Here is a 19,520-nt window from a genome sequence, read left to right on the forward strand (position 1 = left end):
CCAAAAAAATAAAAACATTGTGAACACAGAAAAAATGAAGCATATGTGCTCTCTAAGTTTCCCGTTTTTAGCCTTTTATTAATTTTAGGGAAATCAAATATTATTTCAAGTTTGTTATACAACTATGAATATGGCTTAAAATTTACAAATTATATGAAAAGCAAACAATTGTGTGTAGATGATGAGTAAAACTTTGACCTTAAACTGGAAAACCTGGCGTCTATTTATCGATATCCCGGAAACAAACAAGCGAACCACAACGGCAAGTGCATTGAGAAGGTCAGTTGCCTATTTTTCCAATGGAACTATATAATTTGTCAGAGAAAATGTTTTCTGTTCATTTTTTTCTTCTTTTTTTTATTGGTTGGGTAAATTCTTTTTGAAAGCAACAATTTCATAAAAAAGATGACATGCTGTCAAAAATATAGCAAGATTTAGAAAAAAAAAACAAAACTAAGCCATGGTAGCTTATTTGATGGGATAAAAACACAGTTAGTTAAACATTTTTAATGTCTACTTTTTTCCAGAAAATATTAAGATTTATGAAATAATATACAGAATAGTTTCTTCTCGGGAAATATTTTTCTCCTAAACTTAGATCCCTGTTTAATGTCATGATAGTTAAAATATTATTGACAAAGTAATGAATTATATTAATTACAGTTTTTAATTATTTTATTAATTACCACAATAACATATGTAGATTTCTTAGAAATTGATTCCAAACAATTTATTTGAAAAAAGGTTCATTTTCTCAATAGCAAATTCCCTCTTATTAAAATTTTTTTAATTAGATTACTATTTTTTTCTATCAATTAAGCTGCTTGCAGCTTACAAAGAGCTCGAAACATTAAAATATCTACGTTATGTTATGAATTTTAAACGTTATGCAATAAATAAGTTTATGTTACATAGAGACTTATTGTTAACTTATTGCTAGTTTTTATGTTACATAAAAACTAACAATAAGCATCTTGCCCGAAAAGCCTTCATTAAAATGAGCAAGTTATATGAATAATGCAATTTTAGGTATAGAATAAAATTAAAAAAGCTAATAAAGCAAGTAAATTAAAATTTAAATGATTTGATATTTTAAAAGGACAAAAACGGTTTTTACTAAAATTGAAAACCATAAAATTCTTTAGTTCTTCTTAAAAATGAAAGATTTTTGCCAAAAATTTTGCATTCAAGTGATTTTTCCCTGAGTGTGTATACATATATGCAACTTATTATTATACTATAATATAAGACACTACTTCGAACAAATCCCATCAACTGACAACAATGAGTTTCTTTTTAATTTGGAGAAATGGAGACTTCTCTAAATGCTAAAGCTTTTGAATTTATTAGGTGACAGATAATTGGTGGACTTCATGAACGTACAACTAACAAGCGGATTTAAATTATTAAAAATTAACTTTAGCAATAATTTCAAAAAAGAGAACAAAAAACAAGATAATTTGAATTCTGCTTCTTTTCAGATATCAGCATACGAAAAGTTTTTTAAACAATATAATATTTCTTTTTTCTCTGTTTTAGATGCCTATCCATCTCAAGATGTTAAGTATATTTGGAAAAATGTTTCCCTTTCTGAAGATGTTGTGTTATCGCAATATGAATTTGTTAACATCTCAATAATTTCTCGAACGAATACTGTAAGAGTAGGAGGTAAACTGTAGCAAGTACGCATGTTAAAATTAAAACCTAAAAAAATTTTATTCACTGAAAATGCATTTTTGTTATTTTTTAGATAGAGAGGACCAGCGAACTGTATTAGTTGTTCACTTTATAATAGCAAGGAGGAAAGGTTATTTTATCTTACAGATTTACGCACCGTGCGCTATGATAGTTGGAGCTTCGTGGGTATCTTTCTGGATTAATAGAAGTGATGCTGCTGGTAGAGTAGCTGTAGGTAAGTCATTATACCTACAGCAGCCATTTCTATGCTATTTGTTGTATATTTTTCTCTCTAATATGGAAATAAGAATTAAAAACAGGTTTTTGTTATACTTAAAAATTGCACCAGAAATTAAATGCAAAACCTTTTAATGATTAGGTGTGTTTTAAAGATTGCATTTGAATTACACTTCACGGTAAAGGAAAAAGAGTCCTGTCACCATCTTTACTGATTTTTATATAAAATAACCTCTTGAATCCGAACATGATCCCTCACCCACCATTTTCTGAGAATGCCCCCTCCTAGTTTTATCAATTTTCTATAATTTTATAGCCATTGACTTGATCTGGGGAAAAGGGGAAAAATAATTATAATAATCTTTCTTCTTTTTTTGTGCTAGAGAGGTGAAAAGTGCTGAAACACGATCAGTTATTGCAAAGAAGAGGTAAGGGGATTTCCCCTTAAATTGTAAAAAAAAAACAAAATCATCGTGCAATATTGAGAAGGACTATTAAACGGCCAACTTTTGCGCTTAGTACCGTTTGTCATTGGAGTAGTGTAGCTGATTTCGATTCTTATGTCATTAAATACTTTATATTTCATCATCCGTTTTTTTTAAACTGTAAAAGGGCTTGAATAGCAATAGATTAACATTTTATGACCTGATTCGAATTGAAAATACTTATTTTTTCTTGTATAAATAGTTCAAAACGTAAAAATGGCTAGGATTGTCATTCTGTTATGAACATTAATTTAAGAAATTAAAGATAATCCATGCGCGTTAAATTACATTATTAAATTTAGGATCCAATTTTACATTTCAAATGGCGATTCTTAATATTAAAATTTTATATTTTAGAGAAGAAAATTTTTACTCATTTAAACTTGTTGTTAAATGAGTACATTACCACTATGCACACATTGGGTTCATAAATAACCAGCACTATCGTGCAGGCTTGGTCTTAAATAAGGCTCCTATACTATCAGAGCTGACCTATCAAGCAATATTGGAGCAAACAAGTTCGCAAGTTAACGTTATTTGGTATTATTTATGTTATTACAGAGATGCCATCAGCTCTGGACAAGCCAAAATAATTTAAAAAACGGTAAATAATTTTTAAGTAAATCTTGCAAATAGTTGACAATATTTGTTTACTTTTAAAAATGTGAAGCATGTTATAAGTACTATAAAGTGGTGAATTATATAAGCCTACGCATTGTTTAGAAGTAGTGGTGGATTAAAATCTACTAAATCAAACTTATTAAACCAAAAATAACAATTAATAAAGTACCACTTGAAAATATTTATTCGCTGTGCTTATGCTCTCTTTGCTCCAACAATAAATGATAAGTCGGCCTGTCTAATTTAGGGGCTCTAGTCTTAAAGGGCAACAAAATACCTACGTACGTAAAAAATAAAAATAAAATGAAAAAAGCACAAATGAAAATATAGAAAGTTTGTGCTTTATTCCCATTTTTAATTTTTTTGATTTAGTCTACATAGCACAAAGTATACCTTATCCTTTTCTCTACGTACCTATTCATTTTAAATTGACACTTTAAGAGCATATAATAAAAGACAGTGCTGGAGAATTAGAAATTATTGCTCTCGCCTTCTTTCAGTGTGCTGGTAGCAAAAAATAATTCTCTTTCCGGCGAATACATTTATTGGATCTTTAGTTTGATAATCATAGCAATGCCAACTTACTCCGGAATACAGATACCTACTTTGGAGCGGCATTATTTTATGCATGATTCACGATTTAATAAATTCGATTTATAGGGTTTCTACTGAACACTTCTTCTAAATAAATAATTCAAATGCTTTTATGATACGCCACTTGAATACAGTTAAACCATGATGAGATTTTTAAGAAGTTGAAAAAATTAACCGGAAAATCTACTAATATTAGTTTATACCTCTCTACTGTTTTTTAAAATATTTTGTCAAATCCGGAGCAGTTGACATCTCTGTAACTTGAACCAGTGTGGTATACTTACTACAACTTTGCGTAGTATATTTACTACACCTCCAATTTGAACTGATTTGTTGAAAACTTTTATATCAAGTGTTAAGAAACCTCTTAGAAATGAGAAAAAAATGACCGTAAAAATTCAATCATAGGAGAAAGCACCCTCAAACGAATGCGCTTTTCATGTCTAACTCGATGTTCTACGACAAAATGTGTTTATTTCATGCGTACCCTTCAATATTTGAGGTTTCTGAAAAATATTATTTCCATTAGTAGTGGATGAAGGCAAAAATATTTAGAAAAAGCCAAATTTTTGCAGAACTTCTATCAGAACAAATAATCATGACAATTTTTTGTCTACTTGATATTTCATACATCAGTTAAAATTATTTATAAGTTGCATACACATGCTCATTCCAAGAATAATTTTCTCAAGTGGCAGGGAAATGAAATTTGAAAAATCAGTTGTTAACAGAAATATTTTTACATTTCATTTTGCAAGATCTTAACGACACCACTATAGAGTTATCATGTATTTATATCTAGGTTTAATTTTATCATATGTAGCGAGAGGTAAAATAAATTTAAAAATTCAAGAATTAACTAAAAAAATTATAGGTTATGCCATAACTTTATATACAAAAACAAAATTTTCCGGAAAATTTCAAAGAATTGAAGTAAAAATGAGCAAAATTCTTTACATTTTAATTCATTAAAATACACTAGAGAACAAATTTTTTGCTACATATATGCAAATAGTTGATCTTATCTAACTTGAGTGGGGGATTTCGAATCTTAAATTAGTTTTATACAAAGCTATTGATTTTTTTTCTTTCAAAAATGTATTTTTAGTTCATTTTTTGACTGAATGTACAAATTTATAAAGAACGTGCAGGTTACGTATGTATACACTTGTCTTCTCCATTGAATATAAAATTGAGACAAAAAATAAAATAACCTTAGCTTATTACATCATGAACTGAAATATATTATCACCTTCCTCCGACTACGTCTTACGTACCAAAGAAGTGAGGACACTTAGTAGTCACTCGAAGGAATTTTAAAAAAATCCTGGTTTGAACTACATTAATAATCCGAATACAAACTTGCCAAAGGAACCTGATAGCTGATTTGAAGTCAGTGATACGAATGCATCTGAGATCTGTTAACATATATCATGCGGCAGACAAAAAAACTATTTTCGGGTGATACCTTTGTTACAATTAAGAAAAATGTTTTCTAAAACTACAAAAATAGCTGTTGGAGGGTGCGATTTCATGATTATTAGCCTTAATAGTCTGTACCTCAGTTAAGGAGATATTATGTTTATTTAATCAACTTATGAAGTTTTTTAAACGATTAACAGCTTTATAAAACTAACTGATACATTTGTGTCCCAAGGTGCAACAACAGTACTAACAATAGTGACTATGGGTTTCGGTGGTCGAGCAAGAGAAAAAGTTGGATCTGCAACAGCAATCGATTGGTTTGTTATTATGTGCTTTACGTTTGTATTTGCTGCATTAGTGGAATATGCCTTTGTAAACTATATTGATAATTATGAAAAACAGCAAATCAAGAAACAACTAGAGTTGGACAGAGAAAAGAAGAAGAAGGAGGAAGCTACGGTAATTTATAATTTCATATTAAATCCATAAAGCCATTTTAATATTCTGGGCCCTTTCAAAAGGGACTTTCCTAAGTTTTATGGAGAACACCACAGTGAAAAAAATGACAGAAGTTTTGCATAATTTTTCTTACTAAGGGTACATAACCACCCTGATATATCAGGACTCAGGTCAATGATGATGATTTATCTGCTTCTGGAGAAATTAATGTGAAACAACATAGTTAAAACGTGTGAAAACGGAGAAATTTTTAATGAATATGTTGTGATAAACTTAAAACATTTTTTTTTATCTTCTTGTACACATTTTGATCTTCATTTTATCATGTTACAAACACAAAAATTTAAAAAAAAATTATGTTTAGATAATACAATGTTTATTAACTTAATATTTAAAATATCCATAAATTGCTGCACTCATAAGTTTAAAAAATCAAGCAAATTTGATTCCGTTTCGATTTTTTTAAAACTGTATGAAATTTTCCTTGCACGTAGGAGTTTTGAAAAAAATCTTTTTTGTTTTCCTAAAATGGCTGTGTCTTGGAAAAAAATTCCAAGAATGACACTAAATAAGTTAAATTCATTTTCATGGATTTTGCATTCAAAATCAGTCAAAAAATCCCTCGATGCAATGAAAACTATTTTTATTGTAAACATTCTGTCGAAATTTGAAATACATGGCTTAAGATTAACAGTTGCAATTTGAACATATTCTCTGGCTGCTGGCCCTACATTTATTTTTAATTGTTCAAAAACTGTCAAAAAGTCTTTGCAGCCATCATTAAGAATTATTGTAATAAATAAGTTGCAAATTCAACTATTTATATTGAAAGTACCATTAACTCTTTTTCTTACATAATTTAACACGTTCACGTCGGGAAAAGTGAAAATACTGGTACGGGAAAAGAGAAAATACTGGTAGAAGAACTATTTCAATATTAGATAATATTCGGGAAGAGTTAATCTATTCTCAACTATAACAATTCACTGTAAGGAAATTTATCACGGCGAAGAAGCAATTCAATATAAAAATTGCATCCGTTAAAAACAATTGGTAGTTATGGATTTTTATTATTCCCGGAAAAAAACTAAAAAATGAAATTTATTGTTACCAGTTTTTACTCCGGTGCGCTGCCAAGATGAGACAATCTAGCGTGACCCACCGATGGGTCACCCCGGCGTGAACGTGTTAAACAATTTATTTGAATGAAAATAATTTCATAGTATTTCGTTAAAAGGTTTTAATGGGAGTGAAATACATTAATCAACTGAGCTTGTTCATGCAGCGCGTCCGGCATCGCGCAACGTGCTTGACATATTATGCTATAACTTTCACATTTTTGCGAAAAGTGATTCAATATTTTGGTAAAATAATCTTAAAAGGATAAACTATCAAAAAATTCAATAATTTTTTTTTCATTTTTTGAAAATTTTACTGTGTTGTTCCTATTAATATATACGTGACTACTATAGCTAAAAATATTTAAAAGTCATAGACAGAAAAGAAAAGATATTTATTTAAAATGTTGAAAAAATATTTGCGATTTTTTTATTTTTGGAAAAAAAATTTCATCTTATATTAGAAAAGAAGTTCATATTCTAGTTACCATTTCATATTTTAATAATTTTTTCCTATATTATTTTATTTCTAATTCATATAAGAACATAATTGCGGCGCCTATAATAACAGCAATTTTGTGAAACTAAACGATAATGCAAGCCCTTTTCGCTTAACACGTTCACGCCGGGGTGACCCACCGGTGGGTCACGCTAGATTGTCTCATCGGGTGGCGCACCAGAGTAAAAACTGGTAACAAATAAATTTCATTTTTTAGTTTTTTTCTGGGTATAATAAAAATCCATAACTACCAACTGTTTTTAACGGATGCAATTTTTATATTGAATTGCTTCTTCGCCGTGATAAATTTCCTTACAGTGAATTGTTATTGTTGAGAATAGATTAACTCCTCCCGAATATTATCTAATATTGAAATAGTTCTTCTACCAGTATTTTCTCTTTTCCGTCCCGCTTTCAGGGGCAACACCCGGCGTGAACGTGTTAAGCACAGACTGGATTGCTCCAATTTTAATCTGTTTTAGTTCAAAATTTAGCAGTAGGTATCTAATTTATGCGGATTCCGTTGCATGTAGATTTTTGAATCGAGTAATATTGTTAACCAAATTATAGCGTAGCAAAGGAAAAATTGTTTTGATTTAGTATACAATTGATCAAAAATTATAAACAGAGCAACGAAAAAAAATTCATTCATGCAACTGAAACCATAAGGAGTTTAAATGACGTCACAGTTTTCTACGAGCCGGATGAAAATTGAAGCTGTTATCAAACTCGTGAGTATGAAACGTTTTGAGAAAACGTTATTTGTAACTATCAGGGAGAAAAGCACGTGTTAGTATCAAAAACACCAATATGACTAAAATAGCAGAATTTTTTTTTTTTTAGTTTTACTTCATTCTAAAAGGTGCTTCCAAAGCTGAGAAACGTCATGTCTGTCAAATTGGTCGCCAAATCATTAAAATGAGATTAAGCAATTATTTCTTAGCCCATTTGAATGGGATTCTTGAAAATTTCACTATGGTGTTCTTCTTTGAACTATTCTTAATGTTACTTTCAAAAAAAAAATATCTAATTTAATATTTTAAAAATCCCTAAATTAATTTCAACAATATGGAAACAATATTTTCTCAAATAATCCTCGCAGTCCATAATACGAACCACATCTGCAGCATGAAGTCCTTTTCTTCTTCTCAAGATGTCCTATCTCCTATCCCATCTCATCCTACGTCCTATCTCCTTTCTCAAGATGTCCCAAAAGAACTGGAATATTTTTAGTCAAAGTATATATGAAATATTTACTTTAGAACAGTTTGAAAAGGAGAGAATACAAAAAAAAATTCAAGACACTCGTTGAGATGGACAGAGAAAAAAAGAAAAAGGAGAACCCTGATGGAACTACTGCAGAGTCTACGGTAATTTTTCTTAAAATTTTTTAATCTATTGAACTGATTTGATTAAAACACTTGAAGGTTATTTATTCTCTAAATTACACTTTTACATATTTCTATTATATATAGAATTAATTAAATTTTTTTTCAGTTCAGAAAATTATTTTAAATATATGAATGATTTCTAAGCGTTGTATCATAGAATATACATAATTTTTTTCTAATTATAATTTAATACAATCTTTTTGATCTCTTTTTTACGACAAAAAACATCAAGAAGGAAATGAGTTCAAATCTTTTAAAATAAATTATTATAATTTCATTAATTTACCGTTCTTGTTTGTGCAAATAAGAATACGATGTTATAATTTAAGAAGTTGAGTTTAATTTTAAAATCAAATAATTATTAGTTGTAAGCTGCATTCCTTATGATGTAAGCGAATTAAATTCATTTTTACAGCTTACGCCAATTTTTGCACAAATATTTTTATGGGGAAACCCATTTATGCCTTATTAGACCAAATACATAATATAAAGGGCCTATTATCTGACCAGATTATAAAAATTTCAGATACAAGTTACGTAAGAATAACGTCTCGTGTCAAAAATTCTTTAAAAAAAGCAATTTATCACGAAAATTTTAATAAATTTTTAGTTATAAAATATGTCTTTTTCACTGATGTGGTTGCTCTTATCAACGCTAAGACGAAAAAACCCGAAAGATTACTTTTAAATACTTTAATTGCATGGGAGCAAATACTTGCCAAAGTTTTATTTTTTCTTATTTGTATTTATTATTTTTAGGATACTGCAATTTTTAGGATAAACAATAAAACTGGACACTTAAATTATCATTCAGTTGAAGGAAGGATTATCCATACGTTTATTATACGCCTATCCTACGAAACAGAAATTTTAACATTGTGAAAAATCATCGTATAACCGACTAAGACCAGGAAATACATATAGATATTTTTTAATGGCAGGCACTGAAATCTCATTCCTTACCACGGAAGATGCTGAAAGTGTTGCTCTTTAACGTTGGCCTCAGAGCACCTGTGAGCCTAAATCACGGAGTCGAGCAGCATTACCCACGCCACAGATGTCCGTTCATAGGGTGGGTCACACAACAGAGGACAATACACTAAGAGAAACATCCAAGCTAAAAGCGGGATTCGAACCTGCAACCATTGGCTTCGTAGTCAGGCACGCTAACCGCTCGGCCACCTGACTGACACGTCAAGAAATATAACTCCCATTTATTGTCTTCTGCAGCAAACTTTCTTCGTGGAGATATGGTCTTTGAGTGTTATACCTTTTCAAAATACTAATACTAGGTTTTTGTACCTTTTCAGGACTCTCCAACAACATCTCAACCTAGTTCAGGATTCAGCAGTGTAAGATTTAAGGAGCCAGATGAAAAAACCACCAATTCTTTTTCAAGGGACAAACAACTTCTGGAACAACAGAAACAATTGGAAGAGCTTATGCAAGGAGCCAAGCTTTCGATAAGGCGAAGGCCCTTTCCTCTAGGAAGGGGTCTATCTTTGGAAAAAAGTCCATATAGAAATCGCCACATTGCGAGTAAAGTTGATAGCTATGCTCGTGTATTATTTCCTGTATCATTCGGTATATTAAATTTACTGTATTGGACTCTGTTTCTTCATATCTTGGATGATGAATTAACTGCTCCTACTGAAGGAAATGCAAATAAATAAGTATTTAGAAAGCCTTGATGACTAGAAAATCAAAAATATACTTTCATGTGTTGACATTACCATAGCTTACTTAATATCTTTGTAAACACAAAATAAAAATTGTTATTTTTGTATTTGTTTTTGTTGACATATTTTAACATTAAAACACAAATGTAGCATAAGCAATGTGCTAATTCAATCTAAATGTTCAAATCTATTTCGTAAATAGTCATTAAATTTCAAACTTTCGTAAGGTTATCGAAAATTTTCAAATACCTTAAAGTTTTAAAATAATTACGTACAGTGTGTATAAAATGAACCATCCTGAATAACTTTTGATCTAATGATCGGATCGTAAAAATATTGCATTTTTAACATTTAATTTCTTAGGAGCTATTCATTCAATTTCACTCAAATTTTGCAGTTTGCCATGTAAAATTACAATATTTAAAATGATGAACAAATAGTATACTTTACAATTCAATATTTTTTTTATAACTGTTAAATAAATGGCAAAAAACAACAAATACTTACTAAAATTCATTTTTTGCATAGAATTATCTTTGGACAAATGAATTTTATAATTGAGTGCAAAAACGTTTTAAATTGCTTTCAAAAAAATCGAGTTATGGCTAAATATGCAAAAAGTAAAATTAATATTAAAGAGGTCAAACACTGGACCCCTCTCCTGATCAAACTATTGGGACCATATTTTCCAGATTACGGGATCTGAAATCTGAAACTATCCTAAAAAAGACATATTTATTTAGAGAAAGAACGTTTTGTGTCTTTCGTAACTTAAATATAGTCTGGACTAATTTGTTAGCATGTTTGAGGTCAGACCCTCGTGAGTGTGAGATTAAGTCAATGTGAAAATGCGATCATTTAGATCAAAAGTTATTTAGGGTGGTCTGTTTTTTTTTTTTTTTTNTTTTTTTTTTTTTTTTTGCGCATTATACATTGTTAAAACAATTAAACTTACCGACAGCTTTCCTGCTAATATGATATAACAATTTATAAGAGATAAGTAAAGATGTTGGACACACACAAATTTTTAAAAACCGTTTTGTGAATTACGTAATTAATCAACGGATATAAAATGTCTGTAATAAAATAAAAGTAGATTTATAAAGTATTCAATAACATATGCAAAGTATTAATTGGTTTAAAATCTTTAAATCATTCATAATAACAATTGTCTTTAAATTTTACATTGCCTTTAAGTTGCCAAAAAAATAAGATCACCTTAAATTTTCAAAATATGCATTTTTTTAATGTTTTTCATTTTACGTAATTCGGAAGCTATCTATCACTGAATTTTTATTCGGTCGTCAGAAAATAGAACTTATAATCAGAAAAGAGAAAAAAATTTAAAATATTTTAATCAATCGGAAAATTCTGCCCATAACACGCTCCATTTTGAAGTGATAAAAAAGTCCCTTTGTAAATGAAAGTGGTGGGGAATCTGCTTTTAACACATTTGTTCTAACATCCTTTTAAAAAAGGTTCTTTCTAACAAAAAAAAATTATAACTCAAATGTTTTATTATTGGGATTTATTTTGTTGAAATAAGTTTGTTCTGTCGATCATAATAAATTATCGATACAATTCTTTATTTTTGGAGCTGAAGTCAAAGTCTAATGCTTTCTTAAAGCTTAAATGGTAGGTAAAAGAGAGAAATATCCATTTGGTAAAAAACAAATATGTCATGCCACTTTTTTTTCAAATTGGTGTTTTTTTTCTCAGTCTTTTAACACATAACAAAAGGGGGTTTAGATTTAAAAAAAACACCAGTACGAAAAAAAGGGCAGTGTGTTTTTGTTCACACCAAGTGGATATATCTTTTAACTACCTCCCACGTTATTATTTTTTTTTTAAAGAAACTAAATGTTAACTTCGCATTCAAATATTAATATAAAGTGAACGAACGTAAAGCGGACATTTAGGACAGAGTAGATTGTCCGCTTAAGGAAGCCAGTGGCCGTTAAATTGTTTATCATGAGCTAAATTATATATTTTTGCGATTCAAGAGTGACTTAGTTTTGAATTAAGTGAGTGAAGTTTTGGGGCAAAGTTTACGAAACACTGACTTAGGCGAAAGACAAGCTTACTGAAAAATCAATGCTGTAAACTGTTTTACCGGAATTATTTTGATGGTAAAATAAATACATAATTTAATAATAAGGAATTACATTATTATTTTTTTGTAACTTAATAACATTATAATTGACTTATTCCGTGTGAAATGAACCAATTACTATTGCAGTCATGTTGCAGATATTCGTAAAATTTTTCAGTGAAAATATTTCCCTAAAAAATGCTGAAAAAAAACTAAAATAATTTTTTCAGATTTTATGGAACAAAACTAAGATGAGGGGGATATTTTGAAATTTGGCTTAATTTAACTAAATGCGTCACTAGAAAGAATAACTTACGTGTTTTTAAGGTGTACAAATTTTTTTATTCCTAAACTAACTACATTTTTTCTTTTTTTAATATCATTAGAAAGAAAAGAGTGAGAACTACGCTTATAAATTATTTAAAGCTTGGATATGTATCTAAGTATTTAAAAACATTCATTAGAATAATTTTTTAGGGAAATATTTTTGCAAATTTCAAGAATTTTTTTTCAGGTAAATCACAACTTTAAAATCTTAAATTTTTTTTCCTCATAATTCTACTATATTTTTAGCATAAAAAACTGACAGGGTGCTTTTTTGTTTTTGGACATTAAAATAATAAAAATTAGCTTTTAGCCGAAATAATTTAACATTTTTAATTGCTCAAGAACAAAATTTCTTGACTTAAATTTTTTTATGATGCTATGCGTCAATTTTTTTGAAGTAATAAAAAATCAGTGGCAGTGAGAATGGTCCCCAAATGTTTCCAAAAGTACAGAGCTCTGCCATGGGCTCTCTGTAAGTCGTTATTTTCTGGCTCCTCTTTTATTTTATTTGATTCCCACGTATCTTCCAATTGATTCACTATTCTGGAGTTCATGTCATCCTACAATTTAGCCGGGTTTTTTCATGGAACGAGTCAATATGACTCAGTGGTCTAAGGACTGAGGTTCGATCCTCAATGGCGCCTTGAAGCCCACCCAACCTTTGACCGTACGCTCGGACAAGGTTGCCTGGGAAAATAAGACTGCTGCTTATGCAAATTGCTGTAGTCGTCATATCGTTGGTCACGACATTGTGGAGCGTTAACCTCCCCGTCTCACAACGGGCTGTTGCGGGAATGCTTTATTTGTTCTTTGATTTATTTACTTATTTTCTTGGAATCATAATTCTATTAAGAAATAACGGTTGTTTAAATCATTCAAAATATCCACGTTTGAAGATAATACAAGTTTAACATTAAAAAAAGTATCCGAAATAGCGCACGTTGAAATTTATATGTTTGTAAGAGGTGTTGCAGTATTTTTCTTTTTTATCTTTTTTGATACGCTAGTAAAATTAACGTGCCCTTTAAAACACATATACGTAACGATCACAAATTGTCTATTCTGGTGCTATTTGTGAATAAAGTTTCGAAGGGTGAGTCCATTTTGCCTTTTCACTGCTTCTCTATCTTCGAAGAATTTTTTCAATTGATTTAAAATTTTCCCCAAAGAACATTGAATAAAATTATACAAGCATTTATCAAACCAGCTCTTTTAACAGGTGATACAGAATTACAATGATAAATTTCGTCAGAATGACATTACACGACCAAAGGTGTAACTACCATTGGGGTATACGGAGCACTGCTCCGGCTCATTCCCCGTGTATTAGGGCTTTAAAAGTATACAAATATTTAAAAAAAAAGTTATAAAAATTAAATATATTTTAATTTTTTATTCTTACTTACATTTTTCTAAATTTAATTCGAAATTTTTTTCCATCAAATTTTCAAACTTAAAAAGGTGGAACAGAACAACAATATACAAAACTAAAATGATATTTTTTACCAGTTTCTAGTTAAAACTATAATTCATTACATATTAAAAGCAATGGATTTTTTGAGACTGAGGAGGTCCCACTTTGTATGCTTGCCCCGAGAGCCCAGCTATTGCTGCTATGCCCAGTCTTTGCCAGAAATTGCTATGCTACTGCAATACACATGTTGCGCACGCAGGGAATCGATTGAATGAAAATTAAAAAAAATAAGTAGGCTGAGCAAAAAGAAAAAAAAAAGTTACCTATAGATAGGATGAGGTAGTTTTTCGCCTTGTCAAAACTTTTCCCGCGAAATAGTGCTTTTGCTCATTTTCATTTTTTATTAGTTCTGTACTGACCGCTCTGTATTTTAGCATTGCGTGAATCGTGCCAGTCTCAACATCTCTCCAACAACTTTGTGATCTGTGATTGGTTAAAAGGTTGACACACATCTTTCGATTATTTTTGACGAGAACTGTGTAAAAATATTGTAAATATAAAATAGTGAGGAGCTAATTAATTATTATTTATTTAGGCTATTATAATTGTGGATATTTATTTTATCTTGTTGCAAATAAGTTTTTTAATTTTTAGCAGAACGTGCAAACGTAGCACGTATTTTTTGAAAATTATATCTGGCAATGGCATTTATTCTTGTTTCGGTTTTCGGCATATGACAGACTGTAAATAGAAGGAGGTTGTCTATGGTGCTTACTTGGAATTTTGTATTTTTGATGCTGAAGCTTAACACATCCACGCATTTTCAATGGAAGTAATCATGTAAACATGTAAATATATATCATTATCAATATGCCTAGACCTGATATTAAGAGGTCGAGCGGGTTTTTTAAAGGTGTTCTTGATGGTTTGAGATCTTCTGTCAGTCAAAGATCAGAATATTTCCCTGATGAAAATTTGCAACCTGAACTATTTCGAATTCTGAAGGTAATACATTCCTCTTTTTTCTTATTCAATAAACCAACGATTATTTGTTCTTTTCCTTATTGTGTGTGAACTTTATTTGTAGTTGCCAATTGTTTTACAATGAAATAGTTTTATCCTTATTTATAGTTATTTTCAGATTTATATTCAGTGATAAACAACTGTGCTTTTCTATTAAATTATATTTTAGATCTATCAAGTTTATTTAGATTGTTTATCATTAACACTGTTATTAGTATTTAAATTGTTTATTAACACTGATATTAGTATTTGTTAGGAGTTATATTGTAAAGTAATTTTTGATAATTCAAGCAATTTGTGTGTTTCGAGTATTTGTGACATATAATTTTTTTTGATTCTGTTATATTTCGTGAGAAAAAAACCTAAAGATTCAGCAAATGTCTTGATTAAAGGTGTAAGGGAGAAATTATGTCACATACTTTCATGCTTCACTATCATGTGATTCTCTCCTATATAAAGAAATTTGAGATTTTTTTTTTTTACTCTTTATATTTCAGAATGAGCTTTTCTAAATTTATATGACGCAACCGTTGTTTAGTAAAATTGAACAATAATCAGGAATTTCTTTACAAGTTTGTTTTAATGTAGTTCTCTTTAAGTTAAAAAGTGAGCAATTTTTAAATTTATTTTAATAAAATGATTTTATGCCATATAAAGTGATTAATTTATAAACTGCTAGCTAATTAACTGCTAATATTATTTCACAAGTATAAATTATTTGCAACTAGGGGAATAAGGATTCAATGTTACTAAAAGGCTTAAATTTTTTTTAATTGAATGCTCAATACTGAGAAATTCTTGCTGTTATTAACTATTCCTTACTAGTCTTTCATTTCTAAGTTATATCCCTATGGGAGATTATTCCATTTGTTTTGTTGGTGGTAAATGTATATCTACATTTTTCTGTTTTCAGAATCTGCATAATCGAAGTTTTTTCGTCTTCTGATAATACGTTGCGTTTAAAAGCATTTTGAGGCTTCGAGATTGTAATAATTTTTACCAATTATTTCACTCTATTTTATTAATTCATTTTCTTGAATTTATTTCCGTTTTTTAAATTTTTTTACTTGACCTCTTTTTTTTTTTTTTTTTTTTTTTATAGTCATTGCCTAGTATTCTCTATACTGAAGTTGTTTTAACATTGAGCTATTACCCAGCATTTGCTTCATTAATAATGTTTTTAATGCATCTTAATTGTGAAGTTTTAGCCACCTGAAAGCAAAAAAAAAATAAATAAATAAATAAAAAATATATTTATATATTCAAAGTAGTGAAAAAATATTAAATAATAATAGAAAATATTGAGGGGATTTAATTATTGACTATGTCATCCTTCATCTATCAAAAGGTACCTCAAGATAAAATCAAGTTAACATGTCTTATATACTAGTGATTTGGTATTCAATATTTATAGTGGTAGTTACGCCACATTACTCCCCTTCCCGAATTTTATCTATGATAGAATTCGATGAACAGATTACACTAGCTGATTCATGCTGTTTATTTATTTATATCAATTTTTGCTCATTATATTTTCTTCATTTTTTACCTTTCATTTTTTGTTTATAGCATTTCGCTCATTTTTTTTTCTTCTTAATTTTTTTGTTTATTGGCCAGGAGACTTTTTTTACTTCACTGGATTTTTTTTTCTTTGAGCAGTATATTTTTAAGCAAATCAACTGTTTAATGTAGACCATTCATCAATGACAAGTTCATATCACGTCCGGGTCACCAATGTGGGGGGAATTATAAATCGACTATGTCAATCTTTATCTATCAAAAGGTACCTCAAGATAGAATCAAGTTAACATGTCTTATATACTAGTGATTTGGTATTGTGGTAGTTAGGCCACAATGTAAAATCGTGTACGATATCATAAGCTTAAAGTATTCATTTATATATACTTGATTTGCTTATCTTATGGTATAGTTGTTTACTGGTTAATCTTCTTTGCAATAGTCCAGGCAATTTTAGAATTGTAAGTTTCAGATTTTCTACATGCAAAACCTGTTTTTCACCGTATTATTCAATGAGGAAATAGTACATGGCAGGGAAATTTCTGTATAATTTTCTTTGTGGACTCTACACTTATAGATTTAATATAATTAATAGACTTTAGATATTCAATGCTTAATTTTTTCTCATAAGGATAATTCTCTGCTAATAGGCTAAAATATAGAAATGGAGAGTATTTTAGTTTTTTTTTTCTATAGAAAAATTAGAAAATTATCTGTTCAAAGTTTGAAAGTATCTTTCTTACATTATCTGATACTTTTTTTGTTACACTTTTATCTTTTAAAATTTACACTTGTAATGTTATTTCCATATATTACATAAATTTTTTGGTCTTTAAATGAGTGTTTTTATTTAGCAAAAACGTTTTATACTTTTTATTCATATCATTCCCTTAATCATAGCGCATGATTCAGATTGATGACATTATTTTTTGGGTAAAAATTTTGCACATGTTCTGATAAAACTGCAAAACAAACATTGCATTGAATAGGATAGTGAAAGACAATATATTGTTATTTAACCTCATTTATGAGAATAAATTTCAGATGCAAATAATGCTTATTTTCAAATTCCCTCGTTTATTCTCTTATAGAGAATTGCATTTTTGTAATTTATGAAGTTTATTTATTTTCTGAAAATGTATTAATAGTTTTCTCTTATTGGATAGTTTAAGAATATATATTGCTATTTTAAATTTATGAGTATTAACTTCAAAAGCAAATTTCATTCCCTCACTGTGTGATAAGGATACATTTTGAGGGTTTGTTCCTAATGTTTTTAAAGACTAGTTAAAAAAGGTAGTTTTTGTTTTTTGATTTGACTTAGTTATTTTCTGAAAGAAGCAAGGACTAACCTGTACTTAATATATTCATTAAAATTATTACTTTAAACATGTTTGTAACTAATATGTTATAAAATGTTTATTCCATCGCCATATTAGTATATCATTTTTCCACTTTAATAAAAACTTACTAATTTAGTATTTTTTTTATATTAAACATGATTACTATGTTTTTCTTGTTTTGTGCCTCCTCCTGTATCTCATTATGAAAAATTAGAAATTTCTGGCAATTATTTTTTTTTCTTGTTGTCACTACTTGAAAATAGCCCATTAGCAGAGAATGACCTATAACTCAGTTATTTTGCACATCCTCTGCTTATATTTATAGCTAAATAGAATATTTATGGTTTTATTATAAACAATTTTAGGAGAAAATGGTATTGAAGCTTTTTAATTGTAATGTATGTATTTTAAACATTGTAAAAGTCATACAATAATTCCTAGTTCAGTGATTGCAGCATCCTATAAAAAAAATATTAAGTAGTTAGTTCATTTATTTTTAATACTAACAAACTGTTTAAGTTTTAGCTCTAAGCCTATTTTATGAAGAACAGTCATAGCAGCTTTAAAACTAACTATAATTATTTCAATCATTAACATGATCTGGTAATCAAAATTTTGTTGTTACGCACAAAAATTAATGTGAAATATTATAATTCTTTTATCACTTTTTTAATAATATATTGTGATAAAGTTTTTAAATTCATTTACTGGCAGGTTAATAGTTTTGACTGAACATAGCAAAATGATTCAAATTTATTATCTAACTGCACACCGATAATTTGTTGTAGAATGTGGCACTGAATATTCTTATTATAATGATTACAAATTTTCTATCTCTGAAAAGAAACTTCTGATGCATGCCAATGTGCTTATTAAGTTAAGAGCAAATGTCTGCAGAAATATAAAAAGTTTATATTCAATGAATGATAATGAAATAATCAACTGACTATGAAATAATCTGTTATTAGTTTGAGCATTTGAATTTAGTATTAAAAATTAACAAAAAAAGTCGGGGAAATGTTATTTGCAATTTCTTAATTCACAATTTTATAAAATACCTAGTTAATGCATAATTAATAATCTTGTTAATGCATACATAGTTAATTAATTAATACCTAGTTAATGCACTAGTTTAAAAAAGTTCCTTCTGAAAATTATTAAGGTAAAAAATCTCAAATTTTATGTACTTCAGTTATTAGAATTTGTCAGGGATGAGATTTTTCCGCTTTTTTTCACTTTTATCTCTTGAATTTCAGCTTTTTTTTTAGTCAAAAATTCAGGTTTTCTAAAAATTTCCCTTTTTTCTATAAGTATTCCGCTTTTTCAGATTCACTGATTTTCAAAGAGAAACAGAAAATTCAAACCACATAGCTACCAATCCTTTCTTATTTTGACTTATTTTAGCTATGTTCTCCCCTTTGACGCGCAGCAGATAAGATTTTCCGAATTTTTTACCCGCCCTCCAGATAAATCCGATTTTCATAGTTCAAACGACACTGCTTCTTACAAGCCTTTTAGAGATACCAAGCCTGGAATCTGCTAATATCTCGATTCTTATTCACACGATTTTAATATCAAACATAGCTTTTCATATTTGCGTGCTTATTTACTGTGCATA

At 28.9% G+C, this 19,520-nt stretch overlaps 2 protein-coding genes across 5 annotated transcripts in view; both read left to right on the top strand.

The window, feature by feature from the left end:
- Positions 1 to 10,292, top strand: part of LOC107442621 (gamma-aminobutyric acid receptor subunit alpha-6-like) — a 57,184-nt gene extending 46,892 nt beyond the window's left edge. For 2 of the 3 annotated variants that reach the window (XM_043041827.2, XM_016056233.3), the window contains exons 6-10: positions 1,540 to 1,668; positions 1,751 to 1,912; positions 5,272 to 5,498; positions 8,378 to 8,485; positions 9,817 to 10,292. In XM_043041827.2, the coding sequence (XP_042897761.1) occupies positions 1,540 to 1,668; positions 1,751 to 1,912; positions 5,272 to 5,498; positions 8,378 to 8,485; positions 9,817 to 10,179 (989 nt within the window). In that variant the 3' untranslated portion in view covers positions 10,180 to 10,292. The remainder of the gene's footprint in view (positions 1 to 1,539; positions 1,669 to 1,750; positions 1,913 to 5,271; positions 5,499 to 8,377; positions 8,486 to 9,816) is intronic. The other variant, XM_043041826.2, reaches the window with a different exon arrangement.
- A 4,417-nt stretch (positions 10,293 to 14,709) lies between these two features.
- The window catches only part of LOC107442618 (syntaxin-binding protein 5), a 60,520-nt gene continuing 55,709 nt past the window's right edge, over positions 14,710 to 19,520 (top strand). Inside the window, exon 1 of one of the 2 annotated variants that reach the window (XM_016056227.4) lies at positions 14,710 to 15,023. In XM_016056227.4, coding sequence (XP_015911713.1) covers positions 14,889 to 15,023 — 135 coding nt within the window. In that variant the 5' untranslated portion in view covers positions 14,710 to 14,888. The remainder of the gene's footprint in view (positions 15,024 to 19,520) is intronic. The other variant, XM_016056228.4, reaches the window with a different exon arrangement.

This window comes from Parasteatoda tepidariorum, chromosome X2, assembly GCF_043381705.1.
Source record: "Parasteatoda tepidariorum isolate YZ-2023 chromosome X2, CAS_Ptep_4.0, whole genome shotgun sequence".
Lineage (NCBI taxonomy): Eukaryota > Metazoa > Arthropoda > Arachnida > Araneae > Theridiidae > Parasteatoda > Parasteatoda tepidariorum.